The 15,000-nt window shown below is 37.1% G+C and overlaps 4 protein-coding genes and 1 long non-coding RNA gene across 5 annotated transcripts in view; 2 read left to right on the top strand and 3 right to left on the bottom strand.

The window, feature by feature from the left end:
• Positions 1–5,478, bottom strand: part of LOC137628303 (loricrin-like) — a 32,364-nt gene extending 26,886 nt beyond the window's left edge. The window contains exon 1 of the mRNA XM_068359464.1: positions 5,431–5,478. Within this exon, the coding sequence (XP_068215565.1) occupies positions 5,431–5,478 (48 nt within the window). The remainder of the gene's footprint in view (positions 1–5,430) is intronic.
• Positions 1–15,000, bottom strand: part of LOC137628357 (keratin, type I cytoskeletal 9-like) — a 246,617-nt gene that overhangs the window by 111,766 nt on the left and 119,851 nt on the right. The window lies entirely within an intron of this gene.
• Positions 5,643–8,073, top strand: LOC137628304 (uncharacterized). The gene is made up of 3 exons (XM_068359465.1): positions 5,643–5,651; positions 6,516–7,878; positions 7,961–8,073. The coding sequence occupies exons 1-3, from the start codon at positions 5,643–5,645 to the stop codon at positions 8,071–8,073; spliced, it is 1,485 nt and encodes a 494-aa protein (XP_068215566.1).
• On the top strand, positions 8,191–10,305 carry LOC137628246 (uncharacterized). The gene is made up of 5 exons (XM_068359411.1): positions 8,191–8,357; positions 8,396–8,709; positions 8,747–8,882; positions 8,915–10,185; positions 10,220–10,305. The coding sequence occupies exons 1-5, from the start codon at positions 8,191–8,193 to the stop codon at positions 10,303–10,305; spliced, it is 1,974 nt and encodes a 657-aa protein (XP_068215512.1).
• Positions 12,737–15,000, bottom strand: part of LOC137628351 (uncharacterized) — a 2,451-nt gene continuing 187 nt past the window's right edge. Inside the window, exons 2-3 of the long non-coding RNA XR_011041344.1 lie at positions 14,276–14,408; positions 12,737–13,926 (exon numbers count right to left, since the gene is read on the bottom strand). This is a non-coding gene — a long non-coding RNA (uncharacterized lncRNA). The remainder of the gene's footprint in view (positions 13,927–14,275; positions 14,409–15,000) is intronic.

The following is a 15,000-nucleotide window of genomic DNA, read 5'->3' on the forward strand; positions in this document are numbered from 1 at the left end:
CGAGGGACTTAGGCAAGGGGGTTTAATTTCTGGGATAAGTCCCTAAAAAGAAAATAGAGAGGGTTGTCAAGAGGTAGGAGGGTCTAAATGCAGGCTATTTAATTTTTGGGATAAGTCCCTAAAAAGAAAATAGAGGGGGTTGTCAAAAGGTAGGAGAGACTTTAACCAGGTGGTTTAGTTTCTGGGATAACTCCCCAAAAAGAAAATAGAGGGGGTTGTCAAAAGGGAGGAAGGACTTAGTCCAGGGGCTTTAATTTCTGGGATAAGTCCCTAAAATGAAAATAGAGGGGGTTGTCAAAAGATAGGAAGGACTTAGGCTAGGGGGTTTAGTTTCTGGGACAAGTCCCCAATAAGGAAAAAGAGAGGATTGTTAAAAGGTAGGAGGGACTTAGGCCAAGGTGTTAAGATTCTGGAATAAGTACCCAAAAAGAAAATAGAGGGAATTGTCAAAAGGTAGGAGAGACTTAATCTAGGGTCTTTAGTTTCTGGGATAAGGCCCCAAAAATAAAGTAGAGGGGGTGTTAAAAGGTAGGAGGGACTTAATCTAGGGTCTTTAGTTTCTGGGATAAGTCCCCAAAAAGAAAATAGAGGGGGTTGTCAAGAGGTAGGAGAGACTTAAACCAGGCTATTTAATTTTTGGGATAAGTACCTAAAAGGAAAATATATGATGTTATCAAGAGGTAGGAGGAACTTAGGCCAGGGACTTTAATTTCTGGGATAAGTCCCTAAAAAGAAAATAGAGGGGGTTGTCAAAAGGTAGGAAGGACTTAGGCTAGGGGGTTTAGTTTCTGGGACAAGTCCCCAATAAGGAAAAAGAGGGGATTGTTAAAAGGTAGGAGGGACTTAGTCCAAGGTGTTTAGTTTCTGGGAAAAGTCCCCAAAAAGAAAATAAAGGGAGTTGTTAAAAGGAAGGGGGGTCTTAGGCCAGGGGGTTTAGTTTCTGGGAAAAGTCCCCAAAAAGAAAATAAAGGGAGTTGTTAAAAGGAAGGGGGGGTCTTAGGCCAGGGGGTTTAGTTTCTGGGAAAAGTCCCCAAAAAGAAAAGAAAGGGAGTTGTTAAAAGGAAGGGGTGTCTTAGGCCAGGGGGTTTAGTTTCTGGGAGAAGTCCCTAAAAAGAAAATAGAGGGAGTTGTTAAAAGGAAGGGGGGTCTTAGGCCAGGGGGTTTAGTTTCTGGGAAAAGTCCCCAAAAAGAAAATAAAGGGAGTTGTTAAAAGGAAGGGGGGTCTTAGGCCAGGGGGTTTAGTTTCTGGGAAAAGTCCCCAAAAAGAAAATAAAGGGAGTTGTTAAAAGGAAGGGGGGTCTTAGGCCAGGGGGTTTAGTTTCTGGGAGAAGTCCCTAAAAAGAAAATAGAGGGATCGTCAAAAGGTAGTAGGGACGTAGTCCAGGAGGTTTAGTTTCTGGTATAAGTCCCCAAAAAGAAAACAGAGAGACTTATCACAAGCTAGGAGAGACTTAAACCAGGTGGTCTAGTTCCTGGCAAAAATCCCCCAAAAGAAAACAGAGTGGGTTGTCACAAGGTAGGAGGGACTTAATCCAAATTTGGGGGTTAACTTCTGTGAAAAGTGTGGCTTCAAATAAAAAGACTTTCCCTATCTGGTGACGTACCAGGAGAGATGATACTTCTGCCTGCTTAACCAATGGACGAGTGCCTTCGACCTATATAAAATCTTCAGTTAGCGAAGATCTTCCAACAATTCTCGACCTATCGTCTTGCGAGAACGTCGTTATGGTAAGGTTCCTGCATGTAGGATTTTTTTCGGTTTGTTATTATTATTATTATTATTATTATTATTATTATTATTATTACTTGCTAAGCTACAACCCTAGTTGGAAAAGAAGGATGCTATAAGCTCAAGGGCTCCAACAGGGAAAACAATAGCCCAATGAGGAAAGGAAGTAAGCTACAAGAGAAGTTTAAGAACATTATTATTATTATTATTATTATTATTATTACTTGCTAAGCTACAACCCTAGTTTGAAGAGCAGGATGCTATAAGCCCAAGGGTTCAAACAGGGATAAAATAGCCCAGTGAGGAAAGAAATAAGCTACAAGAGAAGTTTAAGAACATTATTATTGTTATTATTATTATTATCATTATTATTATTATTACTTGCTAAGCTACAACTCTAGTTGGAAAAGAATGATGCTATAAGCTCAAGGGTTCCAACAGGGAAAAAATAGCCCGGAAAGGAAATAAGCTGCAAGAAAAGTTTAAGAATAATAATAACATTGAAATAAATATTTCATATATAAACTATAAAAACTTCAAAATAGCAAGAGGAAGAGAAACAAGATAGAATAGGAATGTGATTCATTTAATATTTCTTTCCAATGGAATTTACATAAGGTTCCACTGAGAAAGAGAGAGAGAGAGAGAGAGAGAGAGAGAGAGAGAGAGAGAGAGAGAGAGAGAGAGAGAGAGAGAGAGAGAGAGAGAGTTTTCATTCCCTGGTGAGAGGGGGTATATTAAGAGGTACACTCGGAGGCCACAATATCCCACAAATTGACAATATTACCGAGTTGTAGTTAGCAAAAGAAGGTAGTAAGAAGGGTTGAATATGTGTATGTGTGTGTGCATATCTATCTAAATATTTAGATATAATTTTTGAGTTAGTAAAAGGAGAAGGTAGTAAGAAGGGTTGAATATGTGTGAGTGCGCGTGCGTGTGTGTGCATATCTATCTAAATATTTAGACGTAATTTTTGACGGCTTGTGTACACTAGTTTTGTATGTCCAGCTTTTTTCTTTTAAACGACTGAGGCTAGTTACTTCTGCTCGTTAAAATGAAGGCAAATTTATGATACTTAACAAAGATGTTTGATATAATTAACATATTTACTTTAATTGATATTTTTCACTAATTGAATTTATATAAGTTTCCACTGTGGTGGGTTGTTCTTCAGTTTATCAAAAATTAACACTTATCTAATTAAGATGCTTATTGCTATTAATATATCAGCATAATTATAATTTCTTATCAAATTATTCTCATTACAGTGATTTTCGATTTTTCATTTTTCATTTTTGAGTTTTGTTTAGGCTTTTGAATTTGTTTTTGATATCTATCATGATTTACGTCTTCAAATTTAGTGTTAATTTTTCTTATTACTGATGTCTGAGAATTTATTTTTGATTATTAAAAGCATTAGTTTTCAAATGTATATTCTATAATCTCATTTTTCAAATTTATTTTCAATTACTTAAAGAAATTAGTTTTTGTATTCATTTTGAATTACTTATATTGGATTGGTTTTTAAGTTTTCTCCTTATGGACATTTTCAAATTTATATTCAATTATTCCTCTTTTTTTATTTATTTTTAGTTATTTATGTTGGATTGGTTTTCAAATTTACACTAATATATCCTTCGAATTTATTCTCAACTATTTTCAAAGCTGGTGAATCTAACACTATTTCTAAATTATGTCAATTCTTGAATTTTTTTTTTTAATTTTATTTACTCTTCTTACGAAGTTTCATTGATAATTTTGAGTTAGTTTATTGCTGAAGACTTTAGAATATTACTATTAAAATGTTTTTTGAAGTGTGAAAGGATATTAGTTTGTATCGGTCAGTTTATAACTACAGACAAAATAATTCACACGCACATACTCTATATATATATATATATATATATATATATATATATATATATATATATATATATATATACTCATTATATATATATACATATATATATATATATATATATATATATATATATATATATACTCATTAAATATACATATATATTGTATAGAAATACATACACACACACACACACACACACACATATATATATATATATATATATATACTGTATATATGTATATATATATATATATATATATATATATATATATATATTTATATATATATGTACATATATATACATATATATATATGTATATATATACATATAATTTGTAAATATATATATACATATATATATATATATATATATATATATATATATATATATATATATATATATAATGTACGTATATATGCATAATATACATATGTGTACAACAACACAACATATATACAGTATATCTATATTTATATCTATAATACATGTATTCGTATAAAAATGTATACACATACTTATATGTATACATATATACATATCTATACAGTATATGCATATACAATATACATAAATAATGCAATTCTGTGATACGTTTTTCATAAGTTTAAAAATAACATTAATAATTTAAGACGGTGAACGAATAATTAAGAATATTAATTTTTAAGGAACTATATAAAATACGAAGCAATGAATCATTTTGGTAAAATTATACAAAACTAAATAAACATTGATAGAAACTGGACTACAAAAATAATCCAAAATGAATAATTTTTAGTCAAAATCAATATCTCTAAAGAACTATTGATATAAATTCGATTTCGAAAAGTAATATTAGAAAATCATGATTGCTTTACCACATGACGCAAAGACGACTACGGAGGATTGATAGTGGATTAAATTTAGACGGTGAAAGCAGAGGGATGATTGAATGATTGGTACATTCAACTGGCGTTATGCTATCAAATGTATCTCCCATGTTTAATAAAGAGCAAGTATCTAAATATGTATGTATGTATATGTATGTATATATATATATATATATATATATATATATATATATTTATTGATATACATACATACATATATATATATATATATATATATATATATATATATATATATATATACATATATATAGTATATATATGCATATATATGTATATATATATATACATATATATGTATACAGTAAATATATATATATATATATATACATATATAAATGTATATATATATGTATATATATATATATATATATATATATATATATATACATACATACATATACATATATACATATATGCATATATATGTATAAAAATTATATGTATACAGTATATATATATATATATATATATATATATATATATAAATTATATGTATACAGTATATATATATATAAATATATATATATATATATATATATATATATATATATATATATATATATTTCTCTTTATTGACGCTTATCTTTACTTGTCCCTTGGTAAGCGGGGAGAAGGAACAGTCATACCCTGGTGAGAGGGGGTTGCGTGTGTATGAATATCTATCTAAGCAATTAGCCGTCATTTTTGATGGATCGCGTACACTAGTCTAAAGATAATTGTTGTTATGAAAACATTAACCATTTTAATGTTTATTGTAGCAATCAAAAGCTATTGGTGTATTCAAATATTTTTGAATGGAGAATGATTAACGTGTCGATATTAAGATAAAAACAACTATTGTTGTATACCTATACAATATTGAACGAACAATGAATAGCGAAACGGTATTACAATGCGAGAATTAACGAGAACTGTTAACTGTTCGATTGTTAAGTCTGTGTCTAGAACTCACTTGAAACACCTTGATCCAACTATCAGCTGGCTGTAGGTGAAGACACATGCCGGCATAAGGCCAATTTAATCTAAACCAACCTAATAACTGTAAAAAGAAAAAAAAAGAAAAAAAAATAACAATGAAATTGGACATTCAAGCTTTGTTGCATAATCTATATTTTTTTCAAGTCGAAGACCTAGTTCTCTTAAAGGTTTAAAATCCACTCATGAATGGCAGAGGTAAGTGACAATGACATTGTCGTAGAGACTGACCATATATGCATAGGATCAGCGTCCAAGCCCCCTCTACACCCAAGCAAGAACCAAGGAGGGCCAGGCAATGGTTGCTGATGACTCAACAGATTGACCTATAGGCTCCCCAAACAGCCCCCTATCCTTAGCTCACAAGATTGGTGAGGTTTCGGCGACTATAGGAACTAACGAGTTTGAGAGGTACTTGAACAGCAGTCCGGCGATCACCAAGCAAAAACGTTACCAATTAGGCCACCATAGTGGTTTCGGCTTGAAGAAAACAATAAAAAAAATGTAAAGGAAGGAAAAGAATGTTAAAAGAATAAGGAAAAGCTCAAGACCGAAGATCATTCCAAAGCTCTGCAGTAGAAGGAATGAAGTAGTTGCTGAAAAGTATATTTTATAATGCATAATTCTAATATTGAAAATATAAAGAGGAATGTAAAAGCGAGAACTTTATGAACATGGATTGTTATGCCTTTAGACAGTGAGTGGTAATAACTAAAACTGGAATTGTAAAAACCATTGCAGCAGTTTCTGTTCCATGAAAAAATGAACAATAAATGAATAAATAAAGAATATTGAGGAACAAAGAGTCCAGGATGAGTATGGGAAAGTGATACCTTGAGAGAGAGAGAGAGAGAGAGAGAGAGAGAGAGAGAGAGAGAGAGAGAGTATGAAATATTTCTTAAATCAATCCATTGAACATACTGTTAAGTCAAGAATGAAAAGAACCTGGAAAAGTGATATCTTAGAGAGAGAGAGAGAGAGAGAGAGAGAGAGAGAGAGAGAGAGAGAGAGAGAGAGAGAGAGAGACACTTCTTAAATTAATCTATTCCCATTCTTTTCCAGAATACAGTGATACTCGCGCTGGGTGTCACCATATTACTGACATCCACTCAAGCCATACCAGAAGCCGGCCTTCTTGGTGGTACGGGCGGAGGACATCACCATGATCATGAAGGACACAGTCAAGGAGGAGAGGAACATTACCTCACTGCTGGAGAAGGAGGAGGAGGAGGGGGAGGAGGAGGAGGAGGAGGAGGATACTCACAAGGTGGGGGTAATGGAGGTGAGGTAGGGGGTGGAGGTCACCTTGTTCCAGCTGGAGGAGAAGGAGGAGGAGGAGGAGGATATTCACAAGGTGGAGGTAATGGAGGCGTGGTAGGGGGTGGAGGTCACGCTGTCCCAGCTGGAGGAGGAGGAGGATACTCACAAGGTGGAAATAATGGAGGAGGAGGAGGAGGAGGGGGTGGGGTTCACGCTGTCCCAGCTGGAAGTGGAGGAGGAGGGGGGTACACAGATAACGGAGGCCATAAAACAGGAGGAGGATATAAAGGCAACAATAGAGGAGGAGGAGGAGGAGAAATTTCATCTACTGGCAACAATGGAGAAGGAAGCAAACAAGGAGAATATGTGGTCAACGGAAGCAATGGTAGTAAAGGAGGAGTGGGAACAGGTTACAAAGATAACGGAGGTAATGGTGGAGGAGTAGGAGGAGGGTATATAGCCAATGAGAGCAACGGAGGAGGAGAAAGATACGCTACAGATAACGGAGGTCCTGGAGGAGACGTCCATCCAAATGGAGGAGGACGCTACAATGGCGGCAATGAAGGAGGAGCCGGTGGAGCAGAAGGCACCAAGGGGAACTCGAATGGCTCCCCGAGGGCTAAAGCCTTCATTAGCTTTAACCTCTTGTACTCAAATCGTAGTAATGGAAGAGCAGAGGGGTCAAGTAATGGTGGAGGAGGAGTAGGTGGTGAAGATGGGTCTAATAATGGGGAAGGGGGAGGATATAATAATGGAGGAGGGGGTTCTAACATTGGAGGAGGAAGGAATGATAGAGGATATATCAATGGGGGAGAATTGCCTGGTAATAGCGGAGGGGGAAATAGTGGATGGGGTCAAAAGATTCAAAATGGAATAGGAGGAGGAGGAGGAGGAAGAGGAGGTTCAAATAATGGAGGAGGAAGTGGTGAACAATATCAAGTAGGCGGAGCAACGATAAATAATGGAGGGAGTGGACACGATGGTGAAGGAGGAAAATCCATTAATGAAAGAGTAAGAGGTGGGGGTGCTGGGGGTGTATATGGGGCTGTAGGAGGCGTAAATACTAGTGAAGGAGGGAGATATAGTAGTGGAGGAAGAGGACACGGAAGTAAGTCCAGTATTGGAGCTGGAAGTGGAGGACACAATGGAAATCAAGGAGCAACGGGTAATGGAGGAAATGGATACAATAGTAGCCCAGGAGGGTCCGACAACAGAGGAGGGAGTGGAGTAGGATATAATGGTAATAGGGAAGCCTCTAGCAATGGAGGATTTGGAGGATATGATGGTGATAGTGGAGGATCCAGCAAAGGAGAGGGTGAAGGATACAAAAGAAGGGGAAGTGCGTCTAGTAATGGATTAGGAAGTGGGCTCGGAATCGTTGTTGAATCCAGCAACAAAGGAGGAGCTTTTGGAAGATATGGTAATGGGGGAGGATGGTCCAATAGTAGTGGGGGATTGAATGGAGGAAAGTCCAGTAATGGAGAAGAAACAGCAGGGGGATATAAGGGTAGCGGAGGTGGACCCAACAATGGAGAAGGAATTGCAGGTGCAGGGAGATATAGCAGTGGTGCAGGAGGATCCAGTAATAAAGCAGGAGGTGCAGGCAATTACAAAGTTATCGGAGGAGGGTCCAGTAATGAAGGGGTGAACACCAGTGGATATAATAGTGGCGCAGTTTCCAGTAATGGAGGAGGAAGCGGTGGCAGATATATCATTGGTGGAGGAGAGTTCATTTATATAAGGAGATATAATAGTGGTGGGGGAGAGTCCAACAATGGAGAGGGGAAAACCAGTGGATATAACAGTGGTGGAGGAGGGTCCACTAATGTAGGGGGAAATAAGAGCATATATACTAGTGGAGGAGATGGACACAACAGTGGTGCAGGAGGATCTAATATTGGAGGAGGAAGTGTAGGTGGATATCAAGGTGGTGGAGGGGGCTCCAGTAATGGAGGAGAAAGTGCTAGTGGATATCAAGGTGGCGGAGGAGGGTCGGGTAATGGGGTAGGAAGTGTAGGAGGATATCAAGGTAGTAGAGAAGGATCCAGTAATGGAGAAAAAAGTGTTGGGAGATATCAAGGTGGTGGAAAAGGCTCCAGTAATGGAGGAGGAAGTGCCAGTGGATATCAAGGTGGTGGAGGAGGCTCTAGTAATGGAGGAGGAAGTGTAGTTAGATATCAAGGAGGTGGAGGAGGCTCCAGTAATGGAGGAGGAAGTGCCAGTGGATATAAAGATGTGGGAGGAGGATCCAATAATGGAGGAGAAAGTGCTGGTGGATATCAAGGTGGTGGAAAAGGCTCCAGTAATGGAGGAGGAAGTGCCAGTGGATATCAAGGTGGTGGAGGAGGCTCCAGTAGTGGAGGAGGAAGTGTAGGTGGATATCAGGGAGGTGGAAAAGGCTCCAGTAATGGAGGAGGAAGTGCCAGTGGATATCAAGGTGGTGGAAAAGGCTCCAGTAATGGGGAAGTAAGTGTAGGTGGATATCAAGGAGGTGGAGGAGGCTCCAGTAATGGAGGAGGAAATGTAGATGGATATCAAGGAGGTGGAGGAGGAAATGTAGATGGATATCAAGGAGGTGGAGGAGGCTCCAGTAATGGAGGAGGAAGTGCCAGTGGATATCAAGGTGGTGGAGGAGGCTCCAGTAGTGGAGGAGGAAGTGCCAGTGGATATCAAGATGGTGGAGGAGGAAATGTAGGTGGATATCAAGGAGGTGGAAAAGGCTCCAGTAATGGAGGAAGAAGTGCCAGTGGATATCAAGGTGGTGGAGGAGGCTCCAGTAATGGAGGAGGAAGTGCCAGTGGATATCAAGGTGGTGGAGGAGGCTCCAGTAGTGGAGGAGGAAGTGTAGGTGGATATCAAGGAGGTGGAAAAGGCTCCAGTAATGGAGGAGGAAGTGCCAGTGGATATCAAGGTGGTGGAGGAGGCTCCAGTAATGGGGGAGTAAGTGTAGGTGGATATCAAGGAGGTGGAGGAGGCTCCAGTAATGGAGGAGGAAGTGCCAGTGGATATCAAGGTGGTGGAAAAGGCTCCAGTAATGGAGGAGGAAGTGCTGGTGAATATCAAGGTGGTGGAAAAAGCTCCAGTAATGGAGGAGGAGGTGCCAGTGGATATCAAGGTGGTGGAGGAGGTTCTAGTAATGGAGGAGGAAGTGCCAGTGGATATCAAGGAGGTGGAGGAGGCTCCAGTAATGGAGGAGGAAGTGCCAGTGGATATCAAGGTGGTGGAGGAGGTTCTAGTATTGGAGGAGGAAGTGTAGGTGGATATCAAGGAGGTGGAGGAGGCTCCAGTAATGGAGGAGGAGGTGCCAATGGATATCAAAATAGTGGAGGAGGCTCCAGTAATGGAGGAGGAAGTGCCAGTGGATATCAAGGTGGTGGAGGAGGTTCTAGTAATGGAGGAGGAAGTGTAGGTGGATATCAAGGAGGTGGAGGAGGCTCCAGTGATGGAGGAGGAAGTGCCAGTGGATATCAAGGTGGTGGAAAAGACTCCAGTAATGGAGAAGGAAGTGCTGGTGGATATCAAGGTGGTGGAGGAGGCTCCAGTAATGGAGGAGAAAGTGCCGGTGGATATCAAGGTGGTGGAGGAGGATTGAGTAATGGAGGAGAAAGTGCTGGTGGATATCAAGGTGGTGGAGGAGGCTCCAGTAATGGAGGAGGAAGTGCCACTGGATATAAAGGTGATGGAGGAGGATATAATAATGGGGGAGTAGGATCCAGTAGTGAAGTAGGAATTACCAGTGGATATAACAATGGTGGAGAAGGATCCAGTAATGAAGGAGTACATAAAGGTTGGGGAGAAAAATATGGAGATATGACTAGCAATTAGGGTGGAGGCGGTGGAGAGGTGGAGGAGATATTAAAGTAGGAAAGAGTGACTACTAAAGTAGAGGAATAAGTAGTAGCATAAGGTCTCTGTAAATTCCAGCAGCGGAGGAGGTTCTGGAAGAGGGGGAGATAAAAGAGGAGTTGGTTTAGGCAATGGAAGAAAGGAGCAAAGGTCGAGTACAATTAATACCACAGGACGAGGCATCATTGAAGACTGGAAGCGAGCACAGAGGAAAATTCGACCGAGCTAGTCAACTTGTGTTTTGGAAAATCACACTGTAAAGATTAGTCTAATGTTCTGTTCAAAGCTTTCTGTGAGATGCCTGACCTGGAAACTGTATATACTGTATCTATGTAATGTCCATTAAATGGTACTGCCATGAATATTTATTGTTTATATAAATATATTTTGTGTAAAAGGTGGATATAATTTTTCCTTTACTTTATCCTAAAGGGGGACCTTAGATGCTATGAAAATAATGTCCCAAAATACTGATTTTTGTAAAAGAAAACATAGGACATTGTCCTGTCCCTTGTCTCTGCCATCTATGGGCCACCCCCTTAAGCCATAAACCTACAGTGCAAGTCACGAGGTGCACTGGTGGCACTGCTCCCATAAGGTGCATGGATGTTACCAATTGTTCGTATAGATTCATAATAAAAAAAATTTGCTAAACATTTATAATAACGAATTTGGATTTCAGCTTTTCTTATTAAATATATTTTCTATAGATTTCGAGGACAGAATATTGCCAAAGAAACATTCTGAATTAAGAAAAAAGTTATGTCCAATGATGATAGACGAAAATTATGCAGAATTATTAGATTTTTTATTAATAAATGAAACTACTCTAACCGTTTTCAGTCAGCCAAATAGTGGAGGCCTCAAAATCATCGAAGTTTTGCAAATTTTTGCCGAAATTTATCAATTCCATTGCTAGTTGTGATAGGTCCTTTTGCATACTTAGGGAGTGTTGAAAGACTTACATCATAGTGTATTTCCAAAAGTAAGGAGATAAAGGTATATGGTTAACTTTATAAGGTCTAGTAAAGTATATAGCTTTAAGAACTATTAAATTGCACTAGGAACTTATGCTCATCATTTAGTATTTGAAAGATCACCGTTTTCTCGCATGAAACATTAAAAAATTAGGACAAATTCTACTCTACATAAACATGAAAGAAATGCTATTTTTAGAAAATACTTCTCAGCTTCCGAAATAACTGCAAATTATTTAAAAGCACATTTGGTTGGTCATAATCAAATCTAGAATTTTAGTCGTTTCAACCGGGAATTACCCAAGATATTAAGTCTAATTTTATAACTATTTGGGCGTGTGTAGTAATAAAATAAAAAAATAAAAATAAAATAAAAGCCCCAAACATAGGTTAGTGCTCTGGTTCGTAATTCGAAAAAAAATACTTCCGCCAACTCTCTTCAACACCGATCTACGCTATGAGAAATTATTTGACCATTTAAATAGTTACTATATAATCAAAGGGTATCCTTCGTCAACCTTGTTTCTTTAAAGACCCAAGAGAAAATTTCATGAAAAAAAAAAAAAAAGTCTTCCTGAAGTCCAAACGAGACTGTTGGATAGTTTAACCGTCATCTCCAATTAGCACCCTAACCAATTATGAGAGAGAGAGAGAGAGAGAGAGAGAGAGAGAGAGAGAGAGAGAGAGAGAGAGAGAGAGAGACTAGTTAACTGGCAAGACGTCGGAAGTAAACTCATTCCCTTGAGAAAATACTAACACTTTTTAAGACCTTAGTCTTGTTAAAATACTCTTCCTAGTTTAAGTTTAGTTTCAAAGAAAATCCTTGACCAAACAATAATAATTACGGTCTCTTATTCTGTAAGAGGCATCAATGAACAATACTTTGAATTCAATTTATAATAGGGCTTCATATAATAGAAAAATTATAGTGCCAAAGACTATTAAAGTAATTTTTAACAACTTCGCCCATGTTTGTCCTCGAGCCTTTCAGTGTTCTAAACAGGTTCTCAAAAAGTGATGATTTCAAATTTAGTTATAAGGCTTGAAAAAATTTTCAATCAACAATGTTAACTCCTAATCTGTATAAAGATCTCCAAAACCGCAGTTACCCTCAATATAAAAAATCTAATAAATTCATGGAAAAAATTTAATTTTTTTTTCACTGTTTGGTACCCTATTACAGGCATAAGATGCCTGTACAAGAAAAAGTATAGGTATTAGGAATAAATATCAAGAGATACCCCATTAAAAACTATCAAAACTATTTCAATCTAGATCAACGTCAATAGTCATAACCTCCAAATGATTAATTTTATATATGCAAATTAGAGAAATTTGCAATAGCATTGTAACCTTCCCCAATTAAGTCAGAATTTCATCTAAACTAATGGTTTCATATATACAAATATTTCGAGGCCTTTGTAATAGGAATTTAACCTTCTAGGAGCCATTACCCAACAAAGCCCCAAACAGAAAACAGGTTTATCCAAATAATTCGGTTAGCAATTATTACGCACACCCATAATAGGTAAAGTGCTTTTAAGCAAATTCCCGCAGACACTGTTCAGTGACTTTTAAAACAAGTATATTTCTCAAAACTTTTATTAGCATCAAAAATTTCATTAGCATTTAAAAAAAACTTTAAATTCCAGGAAAGTTTATTAGTTACCTTGCCTTTTTTAAACTTTGCAGTTATACCTCTAATTATCGTTAATCACAAATTTAAAGTAAAATAAAATGGTACAGAAAGCCAATTTAATAAATATATTTCCATTGGCAATAGAAAGAACCAATTTTAATATTTTTTAAATTATATTTCCATAGGCAGTAGTGGTCCCCACATGTACTACCCTTAAGCTTCAGTGACAAAGCACTTTCATCTTTTGCTAGAAATAAAGCAGCAAATTAAAGGTCCGTCGAACCACCAACAGACTTGAAGATAAGCAAAATAATCTTTACAGCTCCTGAATTTTCAGTTCCAAGCTCTAGATGAGCTTAGTCAAATTCGGCGTTGAAAAGAAGCTCTTCATCCCAAACTTTGATAGGACATGGAAGAGTTTGTCTGGTCTCTTCCTGATCTTGGAATTTTTTTACCAATTCTTGAACAGCTAGTTTTAAAAGCTCCTCAGCCCAATCTTCCGAAACAAATGCCAAGCAAGAGTTGGTCTGGTCTCGCTACTTAGGGCTTTTATACCAATTCTTGAACAGCCAGTTTTGAAAGCTCCTCAGCCCAATCTTCCCAAGAGCCAAGCAACAGTTTGCAGCAGGTCTTCCACAGCCAGTGTAGAAAGCTCTTCAGCCCAATCTTCCAAAACAACAGCCAAGCAAGCGTTTGTCTGGTCAAGTCCTACTATTTGGGCTTGACAATCAGGTCATCAGAAGTCACCAACCTGCGAAATAGTACAGCTGTAATATATATTCAAAACAAAATTCATAACCCTACACTAAAACACTGTTGCTTTAAGAGCCAATTATAGTTATTGACTTTTTCACCATTATTTAAAGCAAAATTAGATTAAAACACGACTTGAGAACCCTAATCTAACTTAAGATTAGTACGAAAAAAAAGTTATACTTACCTTGAAAAAATGCAAGCCCCCTCCCGGCACACGGTAAGCACTCTTCGGCTTACCGTGTGCCGGGAGGGACACCCTCCACCCCCCAGGGGCCCAGCCCCTGAGGGGGGAGGGTTAGCTTGCATAAAGGTTTTTAAAAAGAAAATATAAAGTCGACACTCACCATTGATATAGTTATACATTACCAAACTCTTCCAGGCAATTTGTAACATCTTCCATTGGCAATAGATTTTTCCAGCAACATTCCAGGAACATTCCAGGATTTAAGAAGATTATGACGTAGTTATCAATTTGATCTGAAAAAGAAGGATTGTTTTAAATTCCATACAACAAATAAAACTATTACGAATTCTAATAAAATAACCAATTGACCTAACAAGGGTTATTTATAAAACCAATAGGCCTAACAAAGATTATTTATAAAAGTCAATTACAAAGTCAATAGACTAAGGTTATTTAAGTAATCATTCAACAAAATCAAAGTAAATAAAGTCCAATACATTAACCACTTCAAAGTTTACTTCAGACCATGTAAATTATCAACACTAAAGACAAAATATTACACTTAGAAAGAGTTATTGTAAGTAATCATTTAACAAATTCAAAGTAAATTCCAAAGTCCAATACATTAACCACTTCAAAGTGTACTCGAGACCATGTAAATTATCAACACTAAAGAAGAGTTAGAAGCCAAACAGTTAAAGTCAATAAAAGCAACGAGGAATTTCAATAAACTACGTAATAAGAATCCACTTCAAAGTGTACTTAAGACCATGTGAATTATCAACACTAAAGAAGAGTTAGAAGCCAAACAGTTAAAGTCAATAAAAGCAACGAGGAATTTCAATAAACTACGTAATAAGAATCCACTTCAAAGCGTACTTAAGA

This window comes from Palaemon carinicauda, chromosome 36 (assembly GCF_036898095.1).
Source record: "Palaemon carinicauda isolate YSFRI2023 chromosome 36, ASM3689809v2, whole genome shotgun sequence".
Lineage (NCBI taxonomy): Eukaryota > Metazoa > Arthropoda > Malacostraca > Decapoda > Palaemonidae > Palaemon > Palaemon carinicauda.